Source organism: Acipenser ruthenus, chromosome 8 (assembly GCF_902713425.1).
Source record: "Acipenser ruthenus chromosome 8, fAciRut3.2 maternal haplotype, whole genome shotgun sequence".
In the NCBI taxonomy this organism is placed as follows: Eukaryota; Metazoa; Chordata; class Actinopteri; order Acipenseriformes; family Acipenseridae; genus Acipenser; species Acipenser ruthenus.
In genome coordinates, this window is record NC_081196.1 from 40,555,069 (window position 1) to 40,573,532 (window position 18,464).

The 18,464-nt window shown below is 36.6% G+C and overlaps 1 protein-coding gene across 6 annotated transcripts in view; it reads right to left on the reverse strand.

Annotated features, from left to right (window-relative positions):
* Positions 1-6,573: 6,573 nt before the first annotated feature.
* Positions 6,574-18,464, reverse strand: part of LOC117407327 (rho GTPase-activating protein 6-like) — a 196,087-nt gene continuing 184,196 nt past the window's right edge. For 5 of the 6 annotated variants that reach the window (XM_034012216.3, XM_034012219.3, XM_059028980.1 and 2 more), the window contains exons 11-13: positions 16,038-16,297; positions 12,193-12,273; positions 6,574-11,602 (exon numbers count right to left, since the gene is read on the reverse strand). In XM_034012216.3, coding sequence (XP_033868107.3) covers positions 10,845-11,602; positions 12,193-12,273; positions 16,038-16,297 — 1,099 coding nt within the window. In that variant the 3' untranslated portion in view covers positions 6,574-10,844. The remainder of the gene's footprint in view (positions 11,603-12,192; positions 12,274-16,037; positions 16,298-18,464) is intronic. The other variant, XM_034012217.3, reaches the window with a different exon arrangement.

Below are 18,464 nucleotides of genomic sequence, written 5' to 3' on the forward strand. Positions count from 1 at the left end.
TAAATGCATAGCATATCCATGGGGAAAGCATGGGAAAAGTGCAAAAATACTGTGCAAAAATACTGTGGTACTTTATAAGGGTAAAACCACCAGTTGCAATGTCAATATAAATGTGCAGGTGTGTTCAAGGACAGGAATGTATACAAAACCAATGGAAAACAAAATATTTCTGAACAATGACCTTTGTAACATAGATGTCTGTCCGTTAAGGTGGCATCTTTAGGTGCTCTCATAACTTTGATATCACAACATGTAGGTTAGCATCTCATAGACCTGCATCTTAGTCGATTTAAATGTTGATGCATAAGACACACTGATTTAGATTCACTCCAGACGTCATTAGCACAACTTATAAAACGGAAAAAAACACATTTAAAACAACCTTTTAATATCACTTCAATGGGACTGAACAAAAATGGCAGAGCAAGCAGAGCTGACTCAACAATAACCTTGCCAAATGAGCATTACGACACAAATGTTGTGACTTTATGCCTGCGTTTCTGTGGAACTTGTAAATTACAGTTGTGTATAAGTAGTTAAGAAAGAGCATAAGAACCTAAGAAAGGTTACAAATGAGAGTAGGCCATTCGGCCCAACTTGCTTGTTTGGTTGTTAGTAGCTTATTCCAGCAGTGTGGAGTAGTGGTTAGGGCTCTGGACTCTTGACCGGAGGGTCGTGGGTTCAATCCCAGGTGGGGGACACTGCTGCTGTACCCTTGAGCAAGGTACTTTACCTAGATTGCTCCAGTAAAAACACAACTGTATAAATGGGTAATTGTATGTAAAAAATAATGTGTAAAAATAATGTGATATCTTGTAACAATTGTAAGTCGCTCTGGATAAGGGCGTCTGCTAAGAAATAAATAATAATAATTATTGATCGCAGAATCTCATCAATCAGCTTCTTGAAGTAGCCCAGGGTGTCATCTTCAACAACATGCCTGGGGAGTTGGTTCCAGACTCCCACAATTCTCTGTACTGTAGTTACTGAGGCTTTGTCCAAAGTGCGTCTGTGGCTATGTGGTCTATTAACAATTTATCCTCCAATATGAAAGACCCATTAGATTGCATGGTTGGTTCTCAAAAGAAATGTGTAGCTCTGGAGAGAAAAACAAAATGGCATTCCATTATAATGCTAACAAGTTTTAGAACAAGCATGCACTTGGCAATTAAAAATATAACAAAACAGCCTATGTTCATTGCTTATAAAGCCACTAGTTGCACCAAATTAACAATTATTACTACCCAAAAATGTAATATGACATAGAGAATCGGTAACAGACTACTTGCTTTTATTTTAAAGCTTAGAAATGTTACAAATATGTGCTTTTTCTTTTCTCAAAATGATACCCTATTATATAGATTTTGATTCTAATTACACACTTCATTAATTTGATACAGCTCCATTATTAATGTAAAATAAGTACAAATATATATATATTATTGATATTTAAAATGTCCTGGTTTACTACATACTGCATAGCAGACCACTAATTTAAAAGCTCGGACCATCCCATTGGACATGGACTTTTCACCCTTATTACAAAAGCAGAATAGAAGTTACCGCTACTTTTACTATTACAAGTTGTTTCTTCACTATAAAGGCTTAGAGAATAACAATTTGCTATTAAAGGCTTAGAGAAAACAACAACGGGATTGATATTAAATCAGCAGTATTTAGATTCTCTGTTTTTTTGAGATCACTAAAATAGATTCCGTTGTGTGTGAAGCCTTACACTTTCCATCTCTCTAACCCTTCATTATCACTACATTGTGACCCAGGCAGATGGCAAAATAGGTGTCAACTTCAGCAGTTTGAACATGCTGGTTTTCATGCCTTTGGAGATTTTTGGCCAGGTTCCACTACACAATTTACACATGATAAATCGGTTTAGACTGTGAACTCATAAAGGCAACTTTGCACAAGATGACCGACCAATGTTCTTTCAATGCGCTCACAGTACAGAATGTTTTCTGCAGCCATAACAGTGCATGATGTGGGTTTTTTTGTTTGTTTTCCCCAGTATTTATAATAATTCTCCTTGTTTACTGAACAGTTTTTTTTGTTGTTGGTTGCTGCTGTTAAGTGTTTTATGCAGTGGCTGAACAATTCTGAAGAAAAGCAAACAAATCCCACGTCACATTAGGTACAACCAGTAATATTCAAAAACCATAAACCTTGCATTCCAGAATTGTTTTCAAGAAACACAAAAGGTGCAAAAAATGTTGCTGCTAACACTGTAGCATTAGTGTATATTATATTAGAATCGGATTAGGGGGTCATTATAAACAGAGGTAAGAGGTTCTTGAATCATAAAGATTGTTTTCAGTAGTTGTGGGTAAGTTAATAACTCCATGAGTAAAGAGGTTGTCACGAATCAGGTCCCAGGTTAAAATGCCTTGTTAAATCAATTGTAAGCAATGAAAAATTACCAGCAGGATACCCATTAATGTTTTGAATAATTTGTATTATTTGTTCAGTAATGGGGGGCGGCACAGTGGCGTAGTGGTTAGGGCTGCTGCCTCACAGCGCCAGGGTCCTAGGTTCGAATCCGGCCTAGTGTACTGTCTGTGTGGAGTTTGCATGTTCTCCCCGTGTTCGTGTGGGTTTTCTCCGGGTACTCCGGTTTCCTCCCACAGTCCAAAGACATGCTGTCCAGGTTGATTGGTCACTCTAAATTGCCTGCTGTGTGTGTGGTGCCCTGCAATGGACTGGCATCCCGTCCAGGGTGTAGTCTCGCCTTGCGCCCTGTGTATGCCAGGTTAGGCTCCGGCTCACCGCGACCCTGTAAAGGAGTAAGCGGTTAATAATAATGGATGGATGGATGGATGTTCAGTAATGGAACATTGGGGGGAAAAAAAACATCTAAAATACTCTCTTTGGGTTATTTTTGTATCCCTTGTAATTATTTCAATTTATTTCATTGCATCTGGCAGTTGCTCAAGATTAGCAGTGATGCATCTGTTTAATAAGTCAAAATATAGGCTACAAGTATATTTTTGTTGGTTTTATGACAAAATGTGCACACCCCTAATACGTATACAGATTGGTATCCTGTTTTTAAAATAGTGTATTGTGGTGACTTGTACTTGTTTTCATAATTTATATTTTTTGTATTGTTACTCAAAGGTCTTTTCTCTTCCTTTTACATCGCAAAAAAAAAAAAAAAAAAACAGCCTGCATTGCATATTGAAACCAAGCCCTAACCCTAATCACGCTAAAACATCTATTGGAATGCTTTACAAAAGAAAGAAAAGAGATGTTTAATTACAGATTGTATCGGATATAAACTCTTGCAACATTTTTTATCAGTGTGTTCAGACTCTAATGAACATTTTGACTAAAAGTCTATTTCAATGTCTTCATGTTGTTTCTTTGTATTGTATATCTTGTGATGCTGTAGATATTACAATAATACCCCCAGTAGTGCAAAGTTTAGAAATACCTAATAGAAATTCAACGACAAATGTTTTGTAGTCTCTTTCAATGTCTTTCCATGCATTTTTACACTGGAATGCTCAAGGAAAGAATTCATTCCGACACTGACTGCAATAAACCCTGAAATGTACTCGGGAGCTTTGTTGTGGTTGGATTCTGCAGTTTAGTTAAAGTTTGGAAAACCAGGTCATACTTGGGCCAATTGTAATATTTAACTCGACTGGATTCCTGTTCAAGCGGGCCTTCCTTCCCACAAACTGATAGATAATGAAGTTCAATCTACACTAAATAAAATAAAACAATAAGTAATAATACTAATTAACTCACCATCATTCACTGTTGTTTCCAATTATAATGACAGAGAACATGGCAAAGTTGCTAGTAACCTTTATTAAAATGGAAACAATCATGGGCAGCAGTGTGGAGTAGTGGTTAGGGCTCTGGACTCTTGACCGGAGGGTTGTGGGTTCAATCCCCAGTGGGGGACACTGCTGTTGTACTTTACCTAGATTGCTCCAGTAAAAACCCAACTGTATAAATAGGTAATTGTATGTAAAAATAATGTGATATCTGTATAATGTGAAATAATGTATAATGTGATATCTTGTAACAATTGTAAGTCACCCTGGATAAGGGCGTCTGCTAAGAAATAAATAATAATAATGATATCTGAAATGAGAGTGAACTAGGGCAAACTGTGTATCCACGGACCCATGGGTGGCTGGATCTGAACCAGCTAGTGATCAGTTAAAGACACCCAAACTTGGCATATACTGAATAACCCCTATATGAAAGGTTCTGAATAGGTTTATTGTGATCATTTAGTAACACCCAACCAAAGCTATAACAAATCATGTGGGAGCAGGGCAAGCGGATTCCCCAGCCCCTGAGTGAAACAACAGAGTAATCCTTTAATATTACTCATGTCACATTCATTTGTGTCTAAAAGCCATTACTGAACTTTATGGACTAAGTTATTTTAAAATTATTACTCCTGGAGCTGTTGGCTATTGGAACTAGAGTAAAATAAACCAGTCTTAAAAAAGAAAGGAAAATGGCTCCCCCTAGTGCTAGAATTATATATTACGCATACTGGATGTCCAGACAAGAATTATTAGAATCAGATATACCATGTTTTGAACTGTACATAATGAATATATGAATATATTTATACTTACAAAGACTGATATTTCTGTTTTAGTTTAAATTAATATGTGAAGACTAAATTATTAAAACTGTGAGGATGCATGTGTTGCTTTTGTTTAAAAATGAATGGTGGAGTGTTTAAGACAAAGCAATTTAAACACAAGTTTGGCTATGCATACTATATCATGCATTTCTTGAATGTTTCTACCTGTGAGTTGGTTGACTCAAGCATTTGTTCTCCTTGTACTGGAGATTAAAAAGCAGCTTCAAATGACATTTTTAATCCAACGCATCTGTCATTACTGTGACAGTTGGAGTCCGGAGCCAAAGGAAAGAGCACTTAAGGAAAGAAAAGGTATTTTTTAAAAAATTTGTTGAGATTATATTTTGGGCAAGTTTCACAATTCTAAAGTCCTGTTAGCTTTCAGAAGACAGTTTATTGACTACTCCGAGGTATATATATATATATATATATATATATATATATATATATATATATATATAAGATTTATTTTCTCACTTACGTCCACTATTTTAGTTTCTGCCTCGGTGTGGGCACATGCCACAGAGATGTGTTTACCAGTCTACAGTAGTCACATTTACAGGAAAAGAAGCCACAGTGGTTGGTCCTGTGACAGAGACAGAATGATTCTTGGTGATAAATCTCTCTCCCGACCTATGAGAGAGCTGTGTAAAGGGAACAGAGTGCCCTGGACTGGATGTCCAAACAATTAATTCCCAGGGTTAGACGGAAGTCGGTCATCTAGAAAGGGGGCGGAGCTACCATTCACTAAATCATCAACCCGGAAGGGAAACGATGTGGCAGCCACGGATTGGAGGAGCGGTTGCACTAGTTAACCAAGGGGTCATGATTGACAGTACAAAAGGGGGCATAGCGAAGTGATCTGTTCCTTGTTATAGTTAAGCTGAACCGGAAGGAAAGACACGTTATTATCATGAGTGTTTTGTTTGTTTTATCATTATTGAATATACTGTTTGTTGTTATTTAGACAGCTAACATGATCCGGAGCTGTCGCCAGAGGCCAGCACAAACCTAGACTACACTGCACTTTGTTTCACGAATAACTGTATTTACACCACGAGCAATAGATCGGGACTATTATTTCAGGACCAACCCATGGATTAAAACAGTGCAATACATGCCGCTGTATTGCCTGCTTCTCATTGTTATTGTTTACTGCCGTTTTGTCATCAGACTTTAGATTATAAAAATAAATAACATTGCACCTGGATTACCGTTGTCTGTCTGTTCATTGATCACTGCTGCATTCTTGCACCTGCACACTTTGCCACAGTTCCAAAACTCTGACATGTTATAATATGATGGAAAAGGTTATCTTAAATACCACTTTCTTGTGTGGCCTTTGAATTAGAAAAAGACCAACAGGAATTGTTCAATTGGTCAACAGTGTATATGTTCAAAAAGCGTATGCTAAGAAAAGGGTAGGATGACAAACCCATACATCTTACAAATACATTTCTTACCTACAGACATTTCTTACCTTCGCTCATCTTCTTTGGTCTGTAAGCTTGTAAGAATGCTGTTTGTATTGTGACAATTGTGGTTCATCAGTGGATTCCAAATGTTATACTCTGTAATTTGATCAGAAGACAGTCGGCAGTGGAGTACACAGGAGTAGACAGCACTACTGAGAGCTTGATCTGCTATATAGGTCTGGAAACAAGATACCTAAATATTGAGGCACTCCATGGAATTCTTCGAAACATGCTCAGGGAGGATTGCATGCCACTGTTGGGGCTGCACCCAGAACCTTAGGGAGATTTACTGGACATGATCGGGTAAAAGCTGACAAGAGCTACAGTAGACCGGCTGTAAAGCACCACTTACAAAATGATTAAACAAAATATATATGATGGTCTTATTTAAGGAAGATAAATGGTGCTGATATTCCTGAAAAATGAAGGGAGGATAAAGACTTTTTTTTTAATACTAAAAAGACAGATATATAACATTTTTATTTTTATTTTTATTCCATCATGGCATAAGTAAGACATAACATGACATAAAAATAACAAACGTCAGAGGATTTTGGACAATACAGATGACAGGTACTCTTTTCAGAATATATATATACCGGTATATGTCCCCCTAATACTGAAATATATGACAAAGTACTGAAGCCTGAACATCCCAATGTAACATAAGCAACTTAATTAGAATATTATATGTACCAGACATTTACCTAGATACAAGGCTTTGGCACTTATTTTTTTAACGGACCACAAATATGACACAGTAGCAGATATACTACATATTTAAAATATGGTTGTACATGAATGGGGGATTTATTATGCTGAATAAAGCATTGATTTCTCTTGATTGAAGAAAACACATATTAAGAACTAATGTTTTGCATGTCATGTACATTCCAGTTTGTTATTTTTGCAAAAAGAAACCAATGAGTAAATACATTTTTAAATTTGTAGGTAGATGGATCAGAGCCTTACCAGTAAGCTCCCATTTAACTCAGCAGCATAGTATGGAACTATTGCTGAGTAAATGTTTGTCACTTCTGTACATCTACATTAGATCTTTTCATAGGCGTCGGACCATTTAAATACTTAAGCTTGATTGCAGGGTACAAAATGTATTTAAATGAATTATCCACAAAATCCTTCAGTAAAAGTACAAAAAAAGGAATACATGTAATAATTGCTACTGATTGGCACGCTTCGTTGTCTGAATTTATGAAGCCGTTCATTAATTGTTAAACATGTTGGTAGATTTAAAGAGCTTTTCTGCTTAAACATCCCAATTGATCAAACTTTCTAAAAAATTTTTTTTTAAAAAGTGGCTTTATTTCATTAAAAAAAAAAAAAAAATTAAAAGCACATAAACCAGCTTGTGCACAGACTCTGGTTTGTTACCAAGGCAACACATATAAGTGCAATATTATTGAAGCAGTCAAAATTGTTCTTTTTTTTTCTGACGGTGAAAACTTAATGCAGCATCAAACAAAACCTATTACAGAATACCGTATACAATAAAAAATGCATACATATAAATACAGTCAACATTACTCCTTGCGTGGCTATTTATACATTTTCCGTAGCTTATGTGTACAGGAATTCTTAAATTCCTGTACATTACATTTTCCCATTTTTATATGTATGACAAAAACAATTGTCCAATAGCATCTAAAAATATCTGTATATCTCTAAATAACCTGAAACCACTTTAAAATAAAATATAAATTGTTCCAGATATTTGAAAATATGTCAAGGTACCTTTAAACTTGTACAAATAAATGTAATTACATTTAAGACATCTCAGGTTTTTTTATTTTTTATTATATCAGTTAAAGTACTCTATAAATGTATCTAGCTATCTACTCTCCATGCATCTATAAACCTGTTTTGGGTGTCTATAAATGGGATTATGATCTGTAACTGTGTTTTTCTTCTACTCTATATAATCTGAAACCAAATTAGAGAGTATTAGTACGGTATTTGATATGCCAGATATGGACAGTTACTGTAAATGTGCTTTTCATGAAACTAAGGAAGACAGCTAAAACCATTGATAACCTAACTTTATTTTAAAATTTTGTAGAACAAGTGTGAACGGACTCATCAAATTCAAGCGCTTTAGCTACAGTGGCATACATTCACATGTGTGTCTTTTCTGTCTGTTTTTTCTTCTCAACCAATTTGCTTCCCATTCATCATTATTTAGAGAACTAGAAAGTTTGAAGGCACCCGCAACATACAGTATATTAATATTTTACACATATATCGTATTGGATATGAGCAGTTTATAGTTAGAATAGCTTTATTTAATTATATATATATATATATATATAAATGGGACAAACATACATTTATAACTTTCTGTATTATATATTATTGTAAAATGTATAAAATAACTGGTAAACAGCTCATAGGTCAATTTATAAAATAATCACTGACTTTATGTTTGTATTTGGCTACATTTTTAACAACACTAAAACAAAAAAGAAAGAATGTCAGATTTGTTTCAAATTTGACTCGAAGCCGAAACACCATTTGACACAATCATCTGACATGTAATCGTACCGAGAACAACCCTCGCACGAGTCACCAGTGTGCATGTAACTGCAGGGGTTGAAATAAATTACCTAAAACCTAAAAGTGTAAAGGCGTTGTTAAAAAGAAGGGTTGTATCACAGCTCGCACGTAATCACTTTCTGATGTGAGTGGGCAGAAGCAATTAATAAATGTCAGTGTTAAAAAACAAAAACAAAACCACAGGGAAGGGTTTCGAAACCTTTGTTGTTATTTCAACATCTGTTAACGATGCAACAAAAACATAAAAGTTTAATAGTTTAATTTTAATAAGTCTATGGTAATATATGGTCGCTGATAATATGTTAATATACCACTGTTCATTTACTGGTTTGAATATAAAACGCTGCCTTTTTAATATAAACACAATTTCATCTAACATGTGATCATAAGAGACCACTCCCACATTCAACATTAATCAATATTACACGCTAATGCCAATAAAATCAAAACAATACCTTACATAAAAATATATATGAATCCATTTGCTTCCCATTCATCATTATTTAGTATTTCAAAACAGAGAATCCGCAATATAGATGATTTAAATTGCAACTGGACAGACGCATTTAATGAAGATAATGAATTTGGCTGGAGACCTTGTCCGTGGGTGCTGACAGCTATCCGCAATGTTGGCCGGCTAGCGAAAACATGATGACATCATGTAGTCTAGTGCTGCGGATAGGAAGTGGCTCGTAGGGCCACCTCCCCCGAAAGACAAAGCCGCCAAACCATTACTGGGAAAAGAAGATGATGAACGGTTAATGCAACAACTGCAGTGGCGCAATGCTACCTACCCCCAAAAAATAGGAAAAAGGATGAATGAAAAGTAAGCAGCTGAAACACGGGCCCACCCCCCGTGCATGAAATGCTGTGAGGGAGAACCCGGCCTCTCCGGCCTGCCACACACCCTGCAGAAACTAAATACGAACTGCTCGGCACTCAGGTATGAAAAAAACCCTACTCGCTGGTAGGAGGAAACCTTATGGAATCCATGGCTGAGGGTAGCCCTTCCTCCAGGCTCTAAAAACGTCCGTCTCCCTGTTTGGCCTCGCCGCGTGTGACTGAGAGGCCAAACAAAAAAAAACGACATGAATGCAAGCCATGCAGAGTTTTTATGGCGCTTGGATATGATGTGTTGATTAGTGGGTGGATTCTCCTTCCGGAAATGCAAGTTTTTGATACATGACTGTGGACAGTTGGCATATCCTGCAATGTGTATACTGTACATTGGGAAAATAAAAGTAAGGTAACATTAAAAGGAAGAGTAGGCTATTATCCAAAGATCTACATTCAATTTGCAACATGATTCAGCAAAAGCAAAAATTAAATAACATTTAATGCAACTTTTTTAGGGTTTTTGAAAGCTTCTTTCCTTAAATGCTGTTTAGTTTATTGTATTTTTTTTGTTTGTTTTCACTAATAAAGTGCAGCTGATTCAAAGCTGGTCAGAAAAAACAGGACTGCAACCTTGCAAAATTTTTAGATTGCTGCAATGCTGGCCCTGGCTACCCCTGTACCATAACGTGTCCATCTTTTATCCAGGAAATGGGAGACATATGAAGTGACAATGAGAGTAATATAATGTAAGTTTTACTGGAATTATTTTGTTAGCTCTATGCACTTTACACATGTACCTTCAAGCAGTCAACATCCAATTAAGCAGATATTATATATAGTACAGTTCACAATGCAATACAATAGGGAGATTTAATGCAAATAAAATACATACTTTGATTAAAAGAAAAGGGTGAAGTTCCAGCCCATTTCTAATGACCTGGATGTTGGGAATCACCTGTACTTAAAGATTTTAGTAGTTACAGAAATCAATAACTGAATCTGACGTAAGAAAAGTATCATGTTAAAATGCCGCAGTATACCTGTGCATATTTCTTGAAAACCTGGGAAGAAATCAGAAATGTGTTTAATTTATTTTGTTTTTTTAATACGTATCTTGCTTATTTGAGAGACGACAATTTGCCATACACTGGAAAAGGAAATAATTTTTCGTCAACAAAAAACAAAAAGTTTTAAAAAGACAGTGGCAATGTTTTAAATTCGTAAAGTGGAAAATGGTTAACATGATATATTATATATACGTTTTCATAGATTGAATTTTTCCTAATGTGTCTTAATTAAAGTGACAGAATAATACTGTACAGCTTGAGCAGAGTTCATACAAGAGTTTCTGGCAGTGAATCTGCATTGTCAGCAGACAAGAGCTCCCAGATCTGCCACCGCTCTCTCTGCCACTCCTGCCAGTCCTGTTCCCCAATGTTCCTGTTGTTCTGGCTGTCTGTCTGACTACAGTAGGCTTTGTTTACCTCGTTCTTGGAAACGGGTGGCACCTGTTCCGCATTAAGCCTATGCTGCTCTGTGGATGCAACCTTCAGGCCTGAGGCCTCGATGAATGTAGGGCTTTTCTCATACTTGGGAAGTCTTTTCACAGCCTGCAGTGCTGGGGAAACGGGCTGTTGCTGCTGTTGCGTACCTTCTGAGCTTTGCCTCGAGGGGCCTGGGTAAGGTGGTGGAGGTCTGTTTTCATTCCTGTTGCTGTCCCAGTGCTTGGTATAACCTGGCTTGGGTTTGCTCTGCACCAAACAGGCTGGGTTGAGGTTCCTCTGGGGAATGTCCTCGGCGCTGCTTGAAGCTGAATGTCCCTCGGGTCTCGAGTACAAATGGTCTGAACTCAGTTGAAAGTGCTTTCTGCTCTCCTCCACCTGGGGGCTGCTGCAGGCCCTGGTAACTGGAGGGTGAGATCTGCATTCCTGGACTCCTGCTGTGGTTTGGGTTCGCCTGACTGGCTGCTTCCCATTGTCCAAGAGGAGTGAAGTGGAGTCGTGGCCTTCTAGCCACTCAGAAGTCAGACTACCTTGAGAATGGTAGGAAACGTCTTGTGACGAACTGCATTCATACATGTTCCCAGGGGAGCCTAAGACAATAAAAAAGGATATATATTTAAGTTGTGTTTTTTCTCTTTTGCTACAATATAGATGAATGAAAACCATGTTATCAGATATGCATGTATAAAATGTACACATATTTGTTATAACTTTAAGCAGTATTATACAGTGTTCCAATAGGTTTTACAGTGTTGATACAAGAGCACTCACTTTTACAGTGTTGACACAAGAGCACTCACTTTTACAGTGTTGATCCAAGAGCACTCACTTTTACAGTGTTGACACAAGAGCATTGCCCAGTGTACAGCACAATTAGGTTTGCATAGATGCTTTGTATGGAGGATACATTAAAACAATAATGCAATAAAAAAAACTAAATAAACTATAGCAGTTGAACAGCTGTTTCAACAATAGCTTTTTCCTATATCAGGAACTTGTGGGATCATGTTACAGCACTTTCATTTTAGACTTGGGTATTTTAAATACAAACATTCCTCTACAATATTGTAGTGTCATTACATAGCTTGATGAACAGTGTACTTTACAAATGTATTTTTTTTTTTTTTTAAATAACAAATTTGCAATGCTGTCAACAAAATGTAACCGCAAACACCTGTACCTGTCATGCCTTGATCTCTCAAACCTGGTTTCAATGTTGAATGCCAGGCGCCCCAAATATCGGTCTGGTCATCTGAAATATCTGAAGAAAATAGAACCTCATTTGGTGTTTGGAATTTTAGGCTTCTCAGGTCAGAAATGTTTAGAAAGAGTCATTTTAAACCATTTTGATCAGATTTTCTTTTACATTTCAGTTAATTTGCATTAGTAAATCCTTCTGCTTCTTTTACCAAATTGTTATTTTCCAAATGTTTCTTAAACGTAGTTTCAGTTAAGGCTATTTATCTCCCCAAGTGAGAATTTTGTTAACAGCATTGTATGGACAGTTTGCTTATCAGGGCTAGAAACTTGTTACTTGTTTGAATACATCCTCGTAATCATTGTGAAAGTAGCACCAGTAATGTACAGTATTTGACAGGTAATAAGGGCAAGAAAATCTTCCACATTGTTTCATTGTACAGTCAATGGGACTGATCAAATCACCATATTCTTCAATATATAACACACCATTTTACACAATTTGGGAGAATATCTGCGTGTTTTAAACAGATTCTTCATTAAATGCTAGGTGCTCAGTAAAGTCAGATAGTAATATTCTATATAGTATATTATGGTGGTTTTTATCAGGTAGTATACATGGAGTGCATATCACGTGTGGTATGCAGGGAAGCATGTTAGACAGGATTCATGTTATACTCAGAAGATTACGGTGATTTACACATTGGAATGGGGCCAACACAAACAACATGACATGTATACATCTCCCCATATACACAAAGCTTAAAATAACTCATAAGTTATTGTTATTATTTGTTTATTTGGCAGACGCCTTTATCCAAGGCGACTTACAGAGACTAGGGTGTGTGAACTGTGCATCATCTGCAGAGTCACTTACAACTACGTCTCACCCGAGACGAAGCACAAGGAGGTTAAGTGACTTTCTCAGGGTACACAATGAGTCAGTGGCTGAGGTAGGATTTGAACTGGGGACCTCCTGGTTACAAGCCCTTTTCTTTAACCACTGGACCACACAGCCTCCTTATTTGAAGAATGTTATTTTCAAAGTCATGAAAGCAGGCATTAAGTAAAGCTTTGTTACTTGGACCTTAAATCGCATGAAAACATTAAAAAGACTTCTAGTACATTTGTACAGCAGATGTTATTCGTGTTACAAGGTGCAATAAATAGATGTAAGCTATTCTGAAGCTATTCTGGTGGCAGCGCAATGGGGTCCCAAATAGACAATTGAGCACTGCGTTAAGACCAGCTGAAACCAGGTTTATTTAGTGGCTCAAAGAGGAAATCAAAGAAAGAAAAGTAAAAGAAAAGAAAAAAAAGAACCTAAGACGAAAAAAACAACAAAACATAAGAAACTAAACAATATTATTGGTAAATTAATACTAAACAAATATATATTTTGCAGATACAATGGAGTACTACAGAGTGCTCATGAGTGAAAGACGTAGGAGAAGCAGAACAATGAGGAACACAGTCCCTCGAAATAGAATCAATTACTTAACCCTCTCTGAGTGACACAGCAGCTGAGATTAAATAAGCAAACAGTAACTGACATATGTCACTTACTGCAGGCAGATCTGGAAAACAAAAGTGAGAGATAGAACAGTCTGCCTGTAGCTGTGAAAGTGTCGGCAGCTTTAGCTTTTTAAGCCACTGGTTCCTTTTAAAGGACTGTAGGTCAGGTTAAAGGTATCAGTCAGTGTATGATAAGCCGTGCTGTACAAGATGTGACTGCAGCTTTAGTGAAGCACGCAGGGGAATGCATTAGATTTCCACTGTCTGACGAGCTGCAAGAGCAAACAAAATAAAACTAACAAAATCAAATACAATTGGTTAACCATGGTGTAAATACACCAACTAAAAATGCCATGAAAAATGATTTCAAAATCCAGACTCCAATAAGTATGCTGAAACGAGTCTAAATGAAGAGTCCAAAAACAGGTTATGCTTCTGAAAAACAAAACTAAGATTCCAATTTAAAACAAAATCTAAAAGCAATTCTCAACAAAAGAATTTTCTTCCAACAAATGCAGAAGTGAAGAGAGATAACAGTTACAAATAGGCTTTTTTTAATTATTTATTTTTTATTGAACTCAAATTTTATCATTGAACACTTGAGCTGAGACAATGCACAATGCTATGTGTGTCTTGTGCAGTATCGAATCCAGCCAGAATAAGCACATTGTTTTGAAGTGAATATTTCCAAAAGCTAATTTGTTGAAAGTAGAAAGGGGATATTTATATCAGGCAGTCAAAAATGACTTTTAGCAAAATGTTTACATGTCAAAGTGTTTAGTGCAGTAGTCTGTTCATGTTAAATCAGCTGTAAGACCATTAAAGCTTGTTGATGGGCACTTGCTGTACGATATGAATACACTCAATAGGTTTTTTTTAATAATATTCTGCTTTTGCTTTTATTAATAATTAACTGTGTGGAGGCTTAGGGTAATGCACTCACACGACAAAGGAGTTCTTCAACAAATTAATTAATAATGAAAAATTACACACAAACATTGCAAGTAAAGATAACAGTTGTGACTTTTCCAGCTCCAGCGAAGAACAAGTGTGATTTCACTGTAAAAGTAGGGCGGCCCAGCTGCCTGCTCAACTCAATAATACTGTTATTTGAAAACGTAAATGTAGATAAAACACTGAACTGATTAAACTACTAACACTGAGCATTTAAACTTCAAAAAGAAAACTTACCTGGTAAATACTACACATGTTTTAAAGAAGCAACATCATACAATGACAATCTTTTTTTGTTAGCCCAGACTGCAGTACCACCACCCTGCTATTTAAATATGTAAATTAGCCATGTTTGCGCTCAATGCTCACTCACTGTCAGCAGCCAGCTGGGTGTTTATAGAGTTAATCTCGCCCAACAGAAACTAAACGTACACCAGTATTACCACTGAAAGGAGATGCAACATTGTTGATTCGATTGCTAAGTCCTAAAGTACTACAACACAGTAAAACAAAATGCATTGCCGCCATTACAGGACTTTTCCCGCGTACCCCCTGATGAGAACTTGCATATCCCCAGGGGTACGCGTACCCAAGTTTGAAAACCGCTGCTCCAGAGGATACATTACAAGCTCGGAGGGAACATGATGCGACACTTTATGTCCCACTAGAAAATTAATTCATGCTTTCTCTCTTTCTAGGTGGATGATTTCCTACGTGCCTCTACCTCTTAATATAGCAATCTCCTGTGTCGTGAAGCATGGTTTACATATTGTCTCATCGATTGACCTACCGCTTGCTGTTCTGACTTGCGCAGTTTTTTCTTGCTCTGTGCTACTGCCACTCGACATGATCACCTACATTCAGAACGGAGCCTTGCGGTGACGCAAGCGCATTCTGTCTCTTAAAGGGATTGTTGCCTCGCCCTGATTGGATAGCAGATTCCCCAACCTACTCAGCATTGATTGGCTGGGTGCTGTCACTGCGTCACTAAACGCGCTTGTGCTTGGTTTTTAATTTCATCAGAATCACACTTTTGGAAAAGCCACTGCCTGCAGGGCAGACATGATTGACTTTAACCACTGCGTTTGCAATTGCACTAATTTCATCAGAATAGGGCCCTTAATCTTTCTAGCAATACATAAGAATATCAGATTCTTTCTTAGTCCTCTGTTTTCAACACTACCAGCCTATAGTCGGATTTTAATCAACCACACTACAGTATGTACCATACTCTTGTTCTGGTTGTTAACGTTAGCATAGACATGGTTACCTACCTGAAAAAGATATTCTATTTAAAATGCCTCAAACTGACATTTTTTATCACCAAATCTAGTTTGAAGAGTACAAGTATATCCTTACCTTTCCCAGCCCACAACCCCGGAGACAGGTCCTTCGACTTGGATTTTAAATGTCCAACCAGCGTGTACTGCTCAGGGACCTTGAAGAGTTTATCCGAGCTGGGGCTGATGTCCTCCTGCTTCTGAAACAGTAGTCTTTCTGATAGTACTGGCGAGTTATTGTCATAGGGAGACACTTCTCCACTCGATGCTTTCGAGTCTGTGGAAGAGTGTCTCTCTCCCAGGGTGAAAGGCCCGTCTGACCTCATCAGATCAGGGATTCTATGGAGAAAAATGACAAAGTCTATAAACCAGAGTATTACATTGGTACATCCAATAAGACTGTCACGCTTTCAATTTAATGGCCTATTTATTAACTTTTAGCAACTTAATGGTTAATTGATATGTAGCAATCTATTTATGAACTAACAGAAAAGCCAGCTAAAACTGTTCAGCAAATCAGATTCAGGGTTATCAACTCACAGGTGCTCATACTGTATTACTGGAATGGGGTTTAATTGAGTTTAAACATGTTTAAATATGTTGGTGTAGCAATGTTTAGCAAATGAGATTAGGTTTGATTTTATTATTTCCTTTTTATGTTTATACATAGATTAATATATTCCCTAACTATTATCATGAACAACATTTGTTTATGTGTTAGTAAGCAAACTGTTAACAGTTACTAAACTAAAAAAGTTCCTTAAAATAAAGTGTGACGTTTTTTTGGGAAAACCAACAGCAATAGCTTTATTTGGGGGGTTCTGATTTTTGCTTTAGTTTTTCATGCAGGGAGAATGTTCAGTAACACTGAAGTTAGAGGGCAGGTACCTTAGGTTTACTGTGTAAAAAAGAAAACTACATTTATAACTTGCATAGCTTTCTGTTCTTGGGGTGTTTTAAATCTAACACTGCATATCTGTATAAAGGGCTAATAAGTAAGTTAATTGAACTAAAAGCAGTTCAAAACTTAAATGAAGACAAGTAAAACATTTACATTTACAAGTATGATACTTTGGTAAGGTGACAAACATTTTTACTTTAGTTGTCATTGGTTATTTGGATGAAAGTCATTTGTGCAGTTCTGCCAGCAGATGGCAGCAAAATACAACAGAATGATGTTGAAATTCATTGGACCTGCACTCTCCTAAAGCAATACATACAAAATGTTGTTTAGAAAATAGTTTGTTGATTATTGTACATAACAAAATTAGACTAGTAGACATTGGAAAGAAATACATGAAAACAATTCACAGTGTTTTTTATCTGCACATTTGTGCTAAACATATGAGGGCCAACAGTAAGCTTGAGGTAACTGGAACAGTGACGTGACACAACTAATCTATCCCTGTCTCATTTTCTCTTGGTTTGGAACTGTTGTTTGTCAGAAAACCTCTTGTGTGAATGAGCTTTCTGGAGTGTAGTTTTCTTTCTACATAAATGATTAAGTAAGACCAACTTTCAAACACTACCCGCTCATGCTTTTGGCACATAACGTTAACATTGCTTGAACTGGGAGCCCCCAGGGAATTAACATTATGCCTGCAGCAGTGTCAGATTGTGCAGCTGTATAAAGATGGTCACCAAAGCCAGAAAGCTTGCAAGAGCCATATTCATCAGCACAATATCAAACAATAAAGTAGCCAACTTTGAGAAACACTTAGTATGCTCTTCTGCTCTGAGACTGTCGTACCACCAAAAGAAACGGTTGCTTTAATGACTATTGAATCCATCATATCAGTTAGCATATGGCTATAGACTGCCTAACCTAAAGGTTTAAAGGTTTTGAAAGGCAAGCATTAGTTGCATCCATGGTAAATATTTTAGCAGTAGGTGATGTGAGGTGCAAGTGTTTTGTCTTTTAGAGGCTAGAACTACAATCATGAAAAGGCATCACCTTCCAGATATTAAACATAGGGGTCCTGTTCACAAAGCTCAAGAGTTATTTAAATAATAAACTGTTCATCCATTAGGCCCAATTACCAAAACTTTAAGGACTATTAAAATACTAATTTTAATAAAGTTTCAAGTTCATGAAATGTTTTTGAGTGTTTTGGAGTTTATTAAATGATTCTATTTGTTCACAGAAAAGATAATGTTTAGAAACACTTTTCCAAAAACAGCTCTTTTAAAAAAATAAAATTAAAAAAAAATCTTAAAACCCTTTTCTGTAATGTTTTGTGACTACAGCCCAAGAAGTCAACCACAGTCTAGATCAGCTTAATGCATATTAAACTGTATTGTATTCATAAAAAGATAATTAGAAAAATGCAAACATTATTTTAATCTTTCAGCACTAAGTAACTTTACAGAAAGACTACCCTGTGATGATTCAATAGTGTATGTGTCTCTTGTACTGAAGAAATACATACATATATATAGGTATAATAGAATAATGTATTGGTCTGCTGTTTTGAGTTTTGAGTGTGGTTAAACCTGTATATGGGTC